The sequence below is a fragment of the Labrus bergylta genome, chromosome 14 (assembly GCF_963930695.1).
Source record: "Labrus bergylta chromosome 14, fLabBer1.1, whole genome shotgun sequence".
NCBI lineage: Eukaryota > Metazoa > Chordata > Actinopteri > Labriformes > Labridae > Labrus > Labrus bergylta.
In genome coordinates, this window is record NC_089208.1 from 9,526,887 (window position 1) to 9,540,501 (window position 13,615).

The 13,615-nt window shown below is 39.1% G+C and overlaps 2 protein-coding genes across 2 annotated transcripts; one reads left to right on the plus strand and one right to left on the minus strand.

The window, feature by feature from the left end:
* The first annotated feature begins 211 nt into the window (after positions 1-211).
* cldn7b (claudin 7b) lies at positions 212-4,433 on the plus strand. Its single transcript, XM_020630179.3, has 4 exons — positions 212-705; positions 2,754-2,918; positions 3,012-3,096; positions 3,413-4,433. Exons 1-4 carry the CDS (start codon positions 483-485, stop codon positions 3,564-3,566), a joined length of 627 nt encoding a protein of 208 aa, XP_020485835.2. The 5' UTR covers positions 212-482; the 3' UTR covers positions 3,567-4,433.
* Positions 4,434-6,566: 2,133 nt separating this feature from the next.
* Positions 6,567-12,978, minus strand: npm1a (nucleophosmin 1a). The gene is made up of 11 exons (XM_020630232.3): positions 12,818-12,978; positions 11,461-11,540; positions 10,118-10,237; positions 9,917-10,010; positions 9,528-9,646; positions 9,364-9,434; positions 8,703-8,751; positions 8,544-8,624; positions 8,242-8,349; positions 8,037-8,111; positions 6,567-7,704 (listed from the first exon to the last, which is right to left on the minus strand). The coding sequence occupies exons 1-11, from the start codon at positions 12,864-12,866 to the stop codon at positions 7,654-7,656; spliced, it is 897 nt and encodes a 298-aa protein (XP_020485888.1). The 5' UTR covers positions 12,867-12,978; the 3' UTR covers positions 6,567-7,653.
* Between the last annotated feature and the right edge of the window lie 637 nt (positions 12,979-13,615).

A 13,615-nucleotide genomic window follows, 5' to 3' on the forward strand; every position in this document is an offset into this window, starting at 1 on the left:
GATCTAATGCAGATGCTGTATGTTATGTAAACTACTCTTGATAACTGTTACTGCCTCGTTTATCCCCAAAGGGTCTGTTCCAGGAAATACTGACATCATGAAACTTCAGGTGTGCGCCGCTACGTCGATGAGTCGAAACTGCGTGCGCGTCCCCGCCCACCTGTGAGAGAAACCGCCTAAAAAGCTCGCTCCCGCGAAGTCACTTCACACCAAGGTGCGGCTGAGGAACAGGTGCGTCAGGAGTCACAGAGGGACTTTATAAATTGAAACTTCACTGCGAGTGAACTTATTCAAAGAAAGCTGAGGAGTAGGCCACACAGAGAGATATTAACAAAGGATCATTTCAGTCAGCAAAAGAGCCAACTTTAAGCCGTGTTTTTGAGGAGTTGGGATTTGTACTTTCACAGCAGGTGGACGGACTCTTTGTTGATTCATCGACCAATATTTGAAGAAGGAAGGAAGGAGAAGAAGAAGAAGAAGAAATGGCCAACGCGGGTCTGCAGATTCTGGGCTTCGCCCTGGCCATGCTCGGTGTAATTGGATTGATAATTGGCACAATCTTGCCACAGTGGAAGATGTCTGCTTATGTCGGGGACAACATCATCACAGCTATAGCCATGTACGAAGGACTGTGGATGTCCTGCGCCTTCCAGAGCACAGGCCAGATCCAGTGCAAAGTGTACGACTCCATCCTGCAGCTCAACAGTAAGTAGCACAGATATAAGATGTATGGTTCAAAAAGCCGACTCTTTTTGTCGAAGTGAAGTTGCTTTTTGATGATTTTGGTAAAGGCCGCCCCTGTTTGCTCTAAAGTCCTTGAGAAGAAGGCGAATTGTAGCAGCCCATTTTGTCTTTTTGTTCAGTTGTTCTGATTAGGCCTCCTTTGTAAGTTATCCAATTAATCTAAGTCATCAAAACACTCTGGGTTTTTTTAAGTGAATAAAACTAACTGCTGGCTTTGGAAAAAAAACAAAAAACTACATGTTCAGGTGTTACAGGAAATGATGTTAAAAAAAAAAAAAAAAAAAAAATGACATGCACCTGTTGAATGTAACTTGTTGCCGTTTTTCTTTCCGCCATTTTCTCCTTCTGTAACTTCAGAGATGTCTGCTGCATCTCTCCGCCGTTAGCAGATTCCTCCAGCCTGGACTAACCGGTTTAGTCACTTATTAACTTCCCTTTTATTCCCCTCAGAAAGCAGTCATTTAGTTCAAACCACACTTTTAAGGCCTCGCCCGCACTAAACAGCGTCATGCCGCAGCGTCCGTTTCCTCCTCATGTGTGGACTTAATGCAAAACCTTTACAAATGATTAGCCTTTAGTCATTGCAGGTACTCCTGTTTGTGTGGAAACCCCCATACTGAACGCCTTGCATTACTCAGCATGAAGTAGTTACAGGTAAAACAACACCTGTGTGAGCCATTGTTTAGTCAACAGTTCCTGGTACCGTGCAACACACACAGCTGCTTTGTCTTTGGTCTGTAGGGCTTCGAATTACCACAAAAATCCTTTTTTTTTTTTTTTTTTGCCCCAGAAATATTGACAAGCTCACAAAAATATATAGAAAATGTAATGTAGAACTTAAAGTTTAAAAAATTGTGTTTCACAATAATGAGGTAAATTAATGACTAAAATGCCCAGATTCAGGGCTATGGTATGTCAGTAGGCTATGTGTGGCAAATGAATTAAAACCTAAGTCATAAGAAGTCAAAGGTTTGGAGTTAAATGACAAAATTGGAGCAATAGTTTAATTTCACTTTTACTTTCACATGACCTCAGATGAGATCTTTATGATCTGAGTCTGTCTCTATAAAAGCTGTAGATAAATAGGTCAATGGTAGCTCACCGGTTGTGGCTTTCATGGTGAAGTACAACTGATTGATGGACCGCCCTGAGGCATAAACCGCCTTACTGTCACTGAGGGCGACTTTTCGTGTGCAGGCCCCTCCCTCTATGTTGATCTTGACTCAACATATTCACAACCATTCATTCACATGAGCTACTTGAAGTAAAGAATTCACAAAAAATTGGCAATCTCTTGTTCTCTCTCCCCCCCAGGTCTTATCACCTCTTCAAACATTGACAACACCTAACTTTGATAAGACTTGTTTGATTAATGCTGAGGTTGAGAGTGGAGGATGTGCACAAATCAAGTCTTACTCTTCAGAAATACCTGCTCAATGTCTGCAAACGAACACCTGAAGTTTTTAGAAAATTTCCAACCAATACTAGGGGAAAATGCTGATGAGTCTTTTAGCATTCTTCAAATTCTACACATGACCCATAGCATTTAGAAATCAGTTGGAAGCTCAGAAATGTCCACCTGCTGAATTAGTCGACTGTGAGCACCTGAAAAAGGGGAGTGTCGTTTTATCATGAAACCTGGTCAGACCTGTTTCTGGCTTGCATGCGTACAACCTGCAGCACCTACTCCCCCACTCCACTTCATAGGTCCTTCAGGCTTCCGGTTAGATCCAGTTTCTGTAGAGAGTTGTTATTGGGAGCGGCAGTGCGACACAGGAGACAGAGGCTGCTCTGTTGAACCAGAGCAAGTGTTTGTGTTTTCAAAATGGTGGCTTCTGAAGCCTTTTTTAAAAACACAAAATCAGTAAAAGCGTGTAATGTTAGAACCACAAATCACAGAAGGAATGGATTTAAAAGTCCACACAGTAGAAACAGTTTTACAACTGCTTATATGTATGGATGGCTTGGCACATAAACTGATGGATTAACCCTCTCCTGTCCGTATCCAGGTGCCCTCCAGGCAACCCGCGCTCTCATGATTGTGAGTATAATTGTAACGATAGCAGGCCTGGGCGTCGCCTGCATGGGAATGAAGTGCACCAACTGCGGAGGAGACGACAAAACGCGCAAAACCAAGATTGCCCTGACTGGAGGCATCATCATCCTGATCGGAGGTAAGAAGCCATTTATTTAGCTTTTAATTTGATATTTTTTGTTCTTTTTTTTGGTTGACATTTGAAGTAATGTCTTTCTTTCTGTTCCCACAGCTTTGTGTGCCATCGTTGCCTGCTCTTGGTATGCTCATGACATCATCCAGGCCTTCTACAACCCTTTCACTCCTGTCAATACTAAGTGAGTACTAAGTTAATAAAACCTGCAACTTTTGAAATGTAATTAAATGTGCTTTTTTTAAAAAGTTTCTGACAAGAAGCTGTGCCACTGAACAATAAGCACATTCTCTCTCTATACAGATGTTGGCATGTTAGCTGATGTTTATTTAAGATAGCGACTTTAAGCGAACTTCCCTCCCCTTTCTGTAGCCACACATTTGCATGAGTTCAGCCACTCCTCTATTGATGATAAATGTATGTTTGTTGTTATATGAGACGTAGCTCAGCTATACACCTTTTAGCCCTTTGACTCACTGCAACTGTTATCTTTCTTAAAGGTACGAGTTTGGATCTGCCATATTCATCGCCTGGGCCGGGTCTTTCCTAACTGTAGTGGGAGGCGGCATGCTCGCAGCATCCTGCCCGAGAAGCAAATCTACCCCCAAGTATCCCATCTCCAGACCACCCAGCAGCACCAAGGAGTACGTTTGAAAGGGACTCGTGGTAGATGCTGAAGGAACACTTTGACAATTCATTACTAGGCCAACTCAGAGATCCAAACTTTGAATGATGTATCTAAAGAGGTGATCAATCCCTGTTTCTGTTTTTACTTTGTATTTTAGTTACTTCAAGCCAGGGGAAACCTGTGATGTTGCTGTAATGTTTATATTTTAACAAATGCATTCAAGTTTTTAATAATGGCTGTTTACCTCTTTAAAAGCCTGTTTGGAGATAAAGTTAGTGCTTACAGATTGGTATAACATGTTGTATACGATCCACTTATTCGACACCTGTAAAGCACTAAGTTTGATTATATAACTTGCTTTAATGTGCAGTGCATTAGCAGTGTAAGGTGTGTTTTTGGAAAATGGTCTGAATGCAGTGAATAGAAATCAGATGTAGCCATGTACAACTGTTCACTATTTATTAACACACAGGCTGAATGCATGCAGTTTTTCTGACACCACAGAGGCAAATATCTACCATCATTTCCATACACTGTGCCTTTTTATTTATGACATTTGTGAATCATTCAGTAACTCTGTTGACTATTGTATTTTAATCAAGTAATGCAGAGAAAATGAAACTTCTTAAATTACAGTGACGTGTTTCCCTTTTTAAACTCCAGATTGCCAATGTTTCTTAACTCTGTACAGCCTGCCAGATGTTGGGCGCTATCTATGTGTTGACTTGTCCTGTAGTAGTGTGTGAATGGGCTTGGCTTATTGTTCTTGTTTGTAAAATCACAATGTCTGTTGCGGCACTCATCCCATCATCAGTTTTTTAAAAAACGTTTTATTTGTTATTTGTTTTCAATGTGTGTTGTGTACATAAAATAAAAGTGAAAAAAACAAAACATTTTGTTTTCTAAGATTGCTTTTTGGGTTTTTAATGCCCTGATTTGAGAAGACATTGTACAGAGTAGGAAATCAGGGGGAGAGAGAGAGATTGAGGGGAATGACATGCAAGAAAAGAGCCCCAGGTCGGACTCTAACCCGGGCTGCCCACTTTGAGTATTACAGTCCCAGCACATGAGGTGTGACATAACCAGGTAGGTCATCTGGGCCCCAAATGAACCGTTTCCAGGTTGATATCTATGCTAACTTGTACTACAGGAAAAATTAGTTCCACGTTCTGCATGTATACATTGTTTTTGTTTTAGAGCTGTGTAATAAATATAAGGAGTCTTTGTTAACGGGTTTAAAAGATGTGCATTAGGTTAAACACACAGCTGGCGTGAATATTTTTGCTCACACCTACAGTACACTGGCATGTGGGAATATTTGTGAGTAAACATGAAGGACTCAGGTTTCAGAATATTGTCCTTTTTAAAGCAGTAATCAGAAATGCTCAGGGCCACACTTCAGCTGGAAGCCATCTTCCTCCTGATGATGGCTCAGGAAACAAAAGTTGCTTTGGTTCTATTGCCACCTTGTGGTTTGTTTGGTAACTGCTTTGAGTTGTTGTAAATGCCAACCATATTGATAAATGTAATAGACGATACATTTAGTTGAAGTATTAGTGAAACCCTAATTCTGCAGACTGGCTGAGGTCTGTTTGTTGGAACCATTTGAATATGTTCACAATGTGAGAAAAGCTTTAAGTAATTTATCACCACAGTGAAGCGTCTCCATTGAACTCCACCTTATTCCTCCTGTCTTTTTACACTTGGTCTCATCTCCCCTCACACTTTGTCATGAAATGCCTTCAAGCTATGATTCTTGTGATGAATCAGATCCAGCCGTGGCTTGCTCTACTTCTCCTTTTCCTCAGTTCCCATTCTGCCTTCATTACTCTTTCCTCCCCTCGGGTCAGCTCTGAAAAGTAATAAGGATAATGTTTTCACTTCTCAGTGGCCAAAGTGACCCCAGTTTCTCTGTCCTTTATACTCCAAATAAACCCAAACCAGACAGCCTTTGTCTGAGAAGCACAACATCTCAAACATGCTGAAAAAAATCACACCTTTTAAAAAACAGGAATGTACAGTGGATGAAAAGTAGTTACATGTTTTTATGTGACTTAATCTTCAGCATTAAGATTGAATCTTGTGACATTTTCTTTCTCACACATGGGATGACTCCTTGCCTCCTCCTCTGCTGGAATTTAAAAAAACAGTGTGTCCTTAGAAGACATCAGCCTCCCTTCAGTTAGCCTCCCTAATAGTATCTTTTCTTTTTTTACAGTAAATCCAGGTTATCACAGCACATTTCTGTTGTACTTAATCACTGAATGATGTTGAATGATCACTGTCCATTGTCCTATTATCACCCTGACAGTAAATGATGCATTTAGGTCTATTTAAGTGGTCGTGTGATGGATCATTACAGGTAAGAATGAACAAAATCATGGACACAGAGGCCTTATTGACATGTCCCTGAACACCGTCAGCACATTTTTTTTTTTAAACATGTTTTCTAGACTTTAATAAATGAGAAATAAATCCAGTCTGATCAGCCTTTATCAGAAAGAATGGCCACAATGAAAAATGTTCCTCATCTCTAAAAGTGCAGCCATTGAGTTTTAGATCTACTCAAAACATTAAATAAATGAAACACAAATATTCAAAGCATACTCAGGTAGCTTCAGTGTAACAGGTGAAACTGCTCTTACTAAAGTCCTCCTCACAAGCTTTCCCTTTCTTTCCCACATTTCCTGATTGTCTTCAGCTGTTCTATCAAGACGTCAAATGTTATCTTTATGTTTTAAGAACTACATATAGAGGTTGGACTTCTGTCTTCAGTATTCTATTGTGAAACAAACCATGAATGTTCAGATCACAGTAACACGTACATCTGGAGGTATTTCATATCCCCATTCAATGAAATTCACCATTTTATAGATAGGAAAATGTCCCTCAAGTAAACAAGGGTTAAATACTTGATATGATTAAGAAGTAATGGGCAACTTTTAACCAACTCTTTGCCTACATGTTGATCCTTTGAGACAAATCAAAAAGATGTGTAATGCAAAATTCAGAGAAACAAGACACTGTTCTGAGCGTAAACATTTTATTATAAACTCAGCTGTTTCACATGAAATAATTGCATTGATATTTAAATGTGTAGAATTCAAACTTATTCTCATGGAGGAAGTGAAACATGGCAACTTCCATCCAATCTTTTTTTTATTTGATCAATCTAGTGAAAGTCATCCAACCCCACAGCATTGTTTACAGTCGTACAAATGCTCCCGTGTTTCTCGAGAACATGGAATGATCTGCTAGAGCATTTCTCTCACTGAGCATACGAGATCAGAATTTGTGGATTTCTTAAATTCTAATAATGTGGACTTTTTATTTTAGAACTTATGACACCGGAAAATTCTGGTTTTGAAAGTTAAGACCTTCTAATGTTGATGTAACAAATTCCTTCACACACAAGAAAAAAAAAATTGTTGGAGCTTGTTGCTGAAATCAGAACAGTTGACAAATTCAGGACGGTAACCATAAAAATGAATGAAAAGTCATAATTCTGATAAGACTACCGGGGACTAAATAAACACTTTATTGTGACAGGAACCGCACTGTAGGAATCTCACAAACGCATCAAACATTCAAAACATTTCAGAAAGTGCAAAACATTTTTCTGTCATGACAGCTCTGAGTAATTGTTATTTTGTGAATCTCCGCTGATGTTTTCACTGGCTGTTCTAGACGGATTTCGTGTCAAACTTTCCACGTATTTTACTGCTAGTCCTGCTTTTGAGTTTTTGTCATGATCTGGGTGTTGTTTAAACATGAGGAAAAAAATTGTACTTTGCAGTAAACATTAAATAATCCCTCCACATGCGGTCGACAACCTAGTGAGAATTTGTATTTACACATTTACAAAAAAATGCAAATTTGTAAGCTGGCTCTTTATGGGTTAATTACACCCAATCATTTCATGCCTTAATAAGAGGATGATGGAGGAGCCCTAACCCTCCCACATCCCTGTGTCTCTGGTCTCTTCATAGAGGGGGGGCAGGTGGGGCTGGACTAGACTTAGAATCAATGACGAGTTGGACTCCAGAGGGTTTGGGAGGTGTTATGAGTACAAACGAGTCATAAAAAGGGGAGACAATAAAACATTTAAGAATGTTATTTAGCATCTGGCACCGCCTGCCTCCACTTCCAAAGGTCGGAGATTTCCTAAAGAAAAAAAAACAAATTAAAATGTTGAGCCACGCAAGAGTCAAAGAAAATGTAACAATTTTAATACTAATATCAGGAAATTTTAGAAGACAAATGTTAAGGATTGGTGTTAAACTGGGGATCCTATAACTGTGTTAGCTAGCAAATTAAACATGTACAGTTTGTGAGCTCTTGTGAGTAGTGGAGAAAAACTAAACCAAGAGCTTTTAGAAACACATCAACACTAAACATTTCTTAAAGTTAATACTTCTTTTCAAATATATTAAACTTTAGTGGCTCGTAACAGGCTTCAGATTATTACTGAGAGGAGGTTTGAACATGTACTTTACCTTGGTGTCAGTGACTTTAAAACTATTCCTCACATAGTTCTCAAACTTAAGCTGGATTTTAGGCAATACTACTCCCTGTAAAACACAAAGAATTGCATTACAAAAAGGCAGAGTTATGATGTTCACATTGTCATATACAACCACTCAAATAGAAAAAAGGAAAGAGGGATATGAAAAGTGACAAAGATTTTTTACAGACACAAACCTTCTTAATGCCCTCCAACATCTTAGCTTTCATCTCAGCACCTGTTAGGGCTTTGGGGGTTTGTGAAGCTCTAGGTGACTTCCCACCTTTACCTTTAGGGGTCTTCTCCTATAAACAACATAAATATTGGATATTAGGCAATACAGATATTTTTCTTTGTAGTCTGAAACAGTGAAGCAATCTGATACTAGAATATTACAAGGTATTTACAGATGTGAAAAATATTCAAATGCTGACTTCTTCCATCAACAAACTCTGTCCACGCTGTGTTCACAAACTTTAAGAGAACCGGCTGACGTTACCTGCTTTTTGGCTGGAGTTCCAGGTTTAGAGCTGCTGCCGTTCTGAGCTGGAGTTTTCGGTTTGGATGGTGTTTGCTTGGCCTGTGACAAACAAGCTGCTGTTAGTGACTGCAAGTTCATTCAGGTGGAGCTGCTGAAAGTGAATGACCAGCGGCTTACCTTAACAGGGGACTCTTCATCCTCGCTCTCCTCGTCCTCATCGTCATCCCTAGCACATAAAAAAAACAGAACGACAAATTACGACAAGTCAGACGGAAAGGGAATCTTCTAAATCAGAAAACAACTCATAGTAGTTCTTAGATTTTCACATCCAACTGTTTCCCTTTTTACCATAAAACTAAGCATCAACTAAATCCACATGTACCAGTAGTTCTCTGTGCTATTATGGCTTCTCCAAGAGCTTTAACGGTGTTAAAAGGCTTACATATGAATGAATGAAATATTTAACTGTTGTCCATAATGGTCTTCATTTTTCAGGAACAAGAAAAAAGAAATCTAGACGACCCACAGCTGGCAGTCAAAATGTGACAGAACTACAAATACCCCGAAGGCTAACGAGATACATGCCGTGTTGTTATGGAGTACAGTATGGCAAATCAACACAAACAGCCAAGATGGTTCACTGATATCCATTTAAAATTCAGCAGGTAAAGTTTGAGTTTAACACCAAGTAAATCAAAGTTCTCCTGAAATAATTTTGCAGGTTGTAAAAATCAGGATTTCCTCCATACAAGTGATCTCATTTCACTGAAAGTTTAGACTCCACTGTTTTAAGGTTAAGTCATTTGAGTAGTTTGGTAAAGTGCAGCCTAAAACTCACTCATCGTCCATATCGTCGTCATCATCGTCGTCGTCATCCTCCTCCTCTTCTACATCCATCTTCATTTTTTTCTGCACAAATGTAAGAAATCAAATGAATTGGAAAATATCCTTCACTTATTCATGGACAAATCTCGAGCAGGGTATGAAGGATGTGAAACAAACCTGAGACTTGAGTGCAGGAGAGGTAGCAGGTCTCTTCTTTGATGTTCTGACATCTTCCTCCTCTTCCTCCTCGTCATCATCATCCTCCTCTTCATCGAACGACTGATCAGCTGACATCACTTCAACAACAAATAAGAACTGTTAGAGTAGGCTGAAATGTAACCACCGTGGGGCGCCGTTAGCTGAGTGGTTAGTGCGCACTGGCCATGTACTGAGGCTATAGGAGGAGCACTCCTTTTGTGATGTCATTTCCCCTCTTCCTATGTCTCTGACTTCAAACTCTATCCACTGTCCTATCTCCACAATAAAGTCATAAAAAGCTCCCAAAACACATCTTACAAAAATAAAATACCACCACTGTAAAGTGATACGTGGTGATAAGTACTCACTGATGAGGTGTTGTCCGCTGAGGTGGATTGGACCAGCACCTGCCTTCAGACGGAAAATTGCTGGGGGTGTGATTGTGAAACCACCAAGACACACCTGCAACAAAAACGTACGTAAGTTTCACTCTATGAATGTTACATTCAGCAGCATTTCAGAGAATTACCTGTTTGAACATAGGAAAATAAAATGAACAGTTTTCTTACACTTGGCAGGGTAGAGGGCTTCAGTGAAACCAGTGCTGCTTTGATTTGTTGTCCCTCTGTGTCTTGTCCTTCCACCTCCACCATGTGAAGTTCGTCCTTGGTGCTGGCGTCTACACATACCTGGAGGAGGGAATGCAACAATTAACCATCACGGTGCTTTTCCACAAGACTTGTTCTGTTCAAAACAACTCAATAGTGTTTAATTGTATTGTCAGGTTCTATGAACTGTGAAAACAAAGACCAACCAAAGGATTCTTGGACAGAAAACCATTTTTCAATCTATAGGCTGCAAGAAAGCTATCTTTATAAGCATTGCACATAACTTCTACAGGTGCCACCTGTTACAAAAAGTAGTGTTTGTTTATTGATACAACAAAACTTTGGAAATGCGCAACACTTCTGGTGTCAGGGTTTTTCAGTTCCTATCAGGCGGTAAGGTAAAGCGACTTATGTGGTCAGATCTGATAACATCTACTTTGGGAGTTCTTGGATTAAAGAGATCATGAATAAAAACCAGGTTCTGTGCAGTAGAAGAACAGGACATTTTTAAATAGCAAACAGAACGTAGAGGAAAATTTCAGGTTTCCTTAAACAACAAAAGCGTTTTATCCTCACATCAGAAAAAAGGTGATAAGCCTAATTTTATGTTGGATGCGACACCTTACGTTCCCATGAACATAACTTTGAGAGTATCTGAGAGTCATGATGCATTTTGCTAATTGAAACGGGATAGATCCAATCACAAGATAGAAGGCAGGGCCTCATGTTGAGATGGATTTGATTGGATTAAAAAGTGGGCGTATTACAACAAAAGTGGCATAAAAATGAGAGAAAGTTTTTGAATCATTTGAAAATAAGATGTAAGATGTCATCAGACATCGATGACATCATGAAATATTTTACAGCAAAATAAAATGCAGCTATTTTGGTGTAAAAATACTCAGATGATGCTTTATTTAAACTAAAACCAGGGAAATATAATTTTCATTTCATAAAAGGGTTTATATCCTTTAAACATTTCATCTTGTGCCAGTCCAATGCACAAGAGACAACATTCTCTAAATGCTGAGGGAAGGACTATTTATTTTTTTCTCCAATAAAGAGCACGGGCAATCAAGCCATGAGAAACTTTACGTACAGCCTTTCAGAGTTATCAGTGAGTTATTAATCAATCTCTGTAGCCAGCAAGTGGAAAAAGTCAACCAATATGATGCAATTCTACAGCTGCACAAAAGTTCTCCTTACGTAAAATATTCAGACTTGATACAATACAGTTGCAGAGCTGAATTTAAAGGAAACATATTAAACCAGAGAAGCAACAAATAAGAACGCAGGTTACTCACCATCCTCAGATCGAGCTGATGCTCAAAGTCATCATCCTCAGGATTGAACACCACTTCCTTTCCAGCTTCCAGGACGCACCCTGATTAAGACATTTTAAATTATTATAAGCCTACATTCTTATGCAAAGTAGTGTAACCTTATATATACACTGAGATTGAAACATTTCTTAGTTAGTTTCATAAAACGATGAAAGGCTATTTATTGCCATATTTCACATGCACACAAGGGGGAGCCATTCACACTTACTGAATATGCCCACATGGCCATTGCTCAGGGAACCCCCTAATTTGGGGGGGACTAAATAATAATGGAAACTATGGCGTGTAAATTAATAAAATTCAAGACCTTGTTGTTCAAACAAACTTTTGGAAATTGAGTTTATCTGGTGGAAGTGTGACAGAGAAATGACATGTAGCTGTACTTCTTAGGTAGTCATGAATATATTAATTACCGTGAATACATTCTGGTTAAGGAAAAGTAATGTAAATCTCAGCTTCGCACTTATCACAAATATGTAGAAGTGACTCCAATTTGTTAAATATATTTTCCCGCCAGACAAATATATTCACTGTGAGAACAAATAAAACATCAATTCGTCCTCAAGAAGTAACTTTTAACACATGTGAAAGAGGCCCCACTTCTACCCACGTTGTCTAAGTGTGGACCCATGTGCTTAATAACTTTGTTTAAATGCGTCTTTGAGGAAAGGTTAAACCAGGTAACAGGTCAAAAAGAGATAACCTACATTTAATACAGAAGAGTGATAACCTATTTAATCAAATGGTTACTCTTAATGGTTTAAAAAAAAAAAAAAAAACATCGGACAGGTTAGCAGCAAATAAACTTTAAAAACCTGATAAGGAAAGTGTGACGTCAGAGGGCTCTTTGAAGTCAGCGTGGCTCCGCGTGAGTCTGAAACCACGTTTACAGCTTTCTTCATGACACCTTTTGAACTTTGAAGGCCACTAACTGGGCCAAAATGTCCCGAAATTAAACATTAATTGCGTGAGAAGCCACGGAGTTGGTTGAACGACTGGTGTAAGATAAAGGCTTAAATATCAACATTGTTGGTGAAACATGGGAGCCGCCATGTTGATAGTGAAACACGTGTAAAGCTGCTGTGTAGCCGCTCTGTTCACCAGGACTCAGTCAGCCTCACTCTATGTTAACATGAAAAATACACACGACATTACACCACAATGATCTGGTACGACAACAGAAATGTAACCTTTCCTTTATGGGCAAATACTGCAACATTAGAGGAGACATTTTCACGTTTCTTTCCTCATATTAGCACTGTGAGGTAATGTAAGGTTAAAAACTAAAAAAGTACATGATATGCAGAAGTTGTCTCACCGTAAAGGAAGGTCTGTGGGGCCATTGCTTCTTCATCTAGCCCGTTCATTTTTGTAAGATTAAAAAGTGACAACCTACTGCTTTACCGGTGGAAGAGTACCTAACTCCAGCTAGTCAGTGGATAACGTGCTGCACGGTCTGCCAGCTTCTTCCCCTGCTGCTTCTGCGTGCAGAATACAACACCACCAAGAGTCACAGCGCCGCCACCTGTACAACATCGTGCACTGCACTGTCAAGTCGTCAAGTCAGAAACGATTGTTTACTCGTTTGCTTCTTTCCAAAACTGTTGTTGTGTGCATAAAAATAAATATACAACCTATGTATCATTTGGAATAACGTGTTTTCTCATTTTCCTGTTGTAACGAAGCTATTTTAACAGAATACAAGAAGGCATTAAAAGCAGTCAGGAACTCAAAAGAAAAATACATGAATAATGGAAATGAGTTCTCCAATTTCATCATCATAAATTAAAGGTTTAATCGTAACATTGACGATTGTGAAAATGACTCATACATAGGCTATACTATATGTTTAACCTTTAAAAATCTGTCATATAGGGTATGAGTTTGGATGTAACCTATGGGCCACACATTAAATAATAAAGTTGCATGTCACAATTATAAACATGACTTTCCTTATTATTTATTTATTGGTTGTGTATTAGAAGGCTATACACTTAGCAAACAAGCTTCACCGTTTATAGCAACTACAACATACACCACTTCTCACCAGATTTGAATTTGCAGAGGGAGAAAAAAAAGTAAATATTTTGTGAAAAGAACCCACAAAGTATTCTCT

What these genes read in the sequence shown, in the direction of transcription:
- cldn7b (XM_020630179.3), top strand. Translation starts at nt 483, where the DNA reads ATGGCCAACGCGGGTCTGCAGATTCTGGGCTTCGCCCTGGCCATGCTC. An exon ending in CTCCATCCTGCAGCTCAACA is followed by an intron (nt 706 to 2,753) that starts GTAAGTAGCACA and finishes GTCCGTATCCAG; the next exon opens with GTGCCCTCCAGGCAACCCGC. An exon ending in CATCATCATCCTGATCGGAG is followed by an intron (nt 2,919 to 3,011) that starts GTAAGAAGCCAT and finishes CTGTTCCCACAG; the next exon opens with CTTTGTGTGCCATCGTTGCC.
- npm1a (XM_020630232.3), bottom strand. Translation starts at nt 12,866, where the DNA reads ATGAACGGGCTAGATGAAGAAGCAATGGCCCCACAGACCTTCCTTTAC. An exon ending in CCCACAGACCTTCCTTTACG is followed by an intron (nt 11,541 to 12,817) that starts GTGAGACAACTT and finishes TGTCTTAATCAG; the next exon opens with GGTGCGTCCTGGAAGCTGGA. An exon ending in ATGAAGAGTCCCCTGTTAAG is followed by an intron (nt 8,625 to 8,702) that starts GTAAGCCGCTGG and finishes TGTTTGTCACAG; the next exon opens with GCCAAGCAAACACCATCCAA.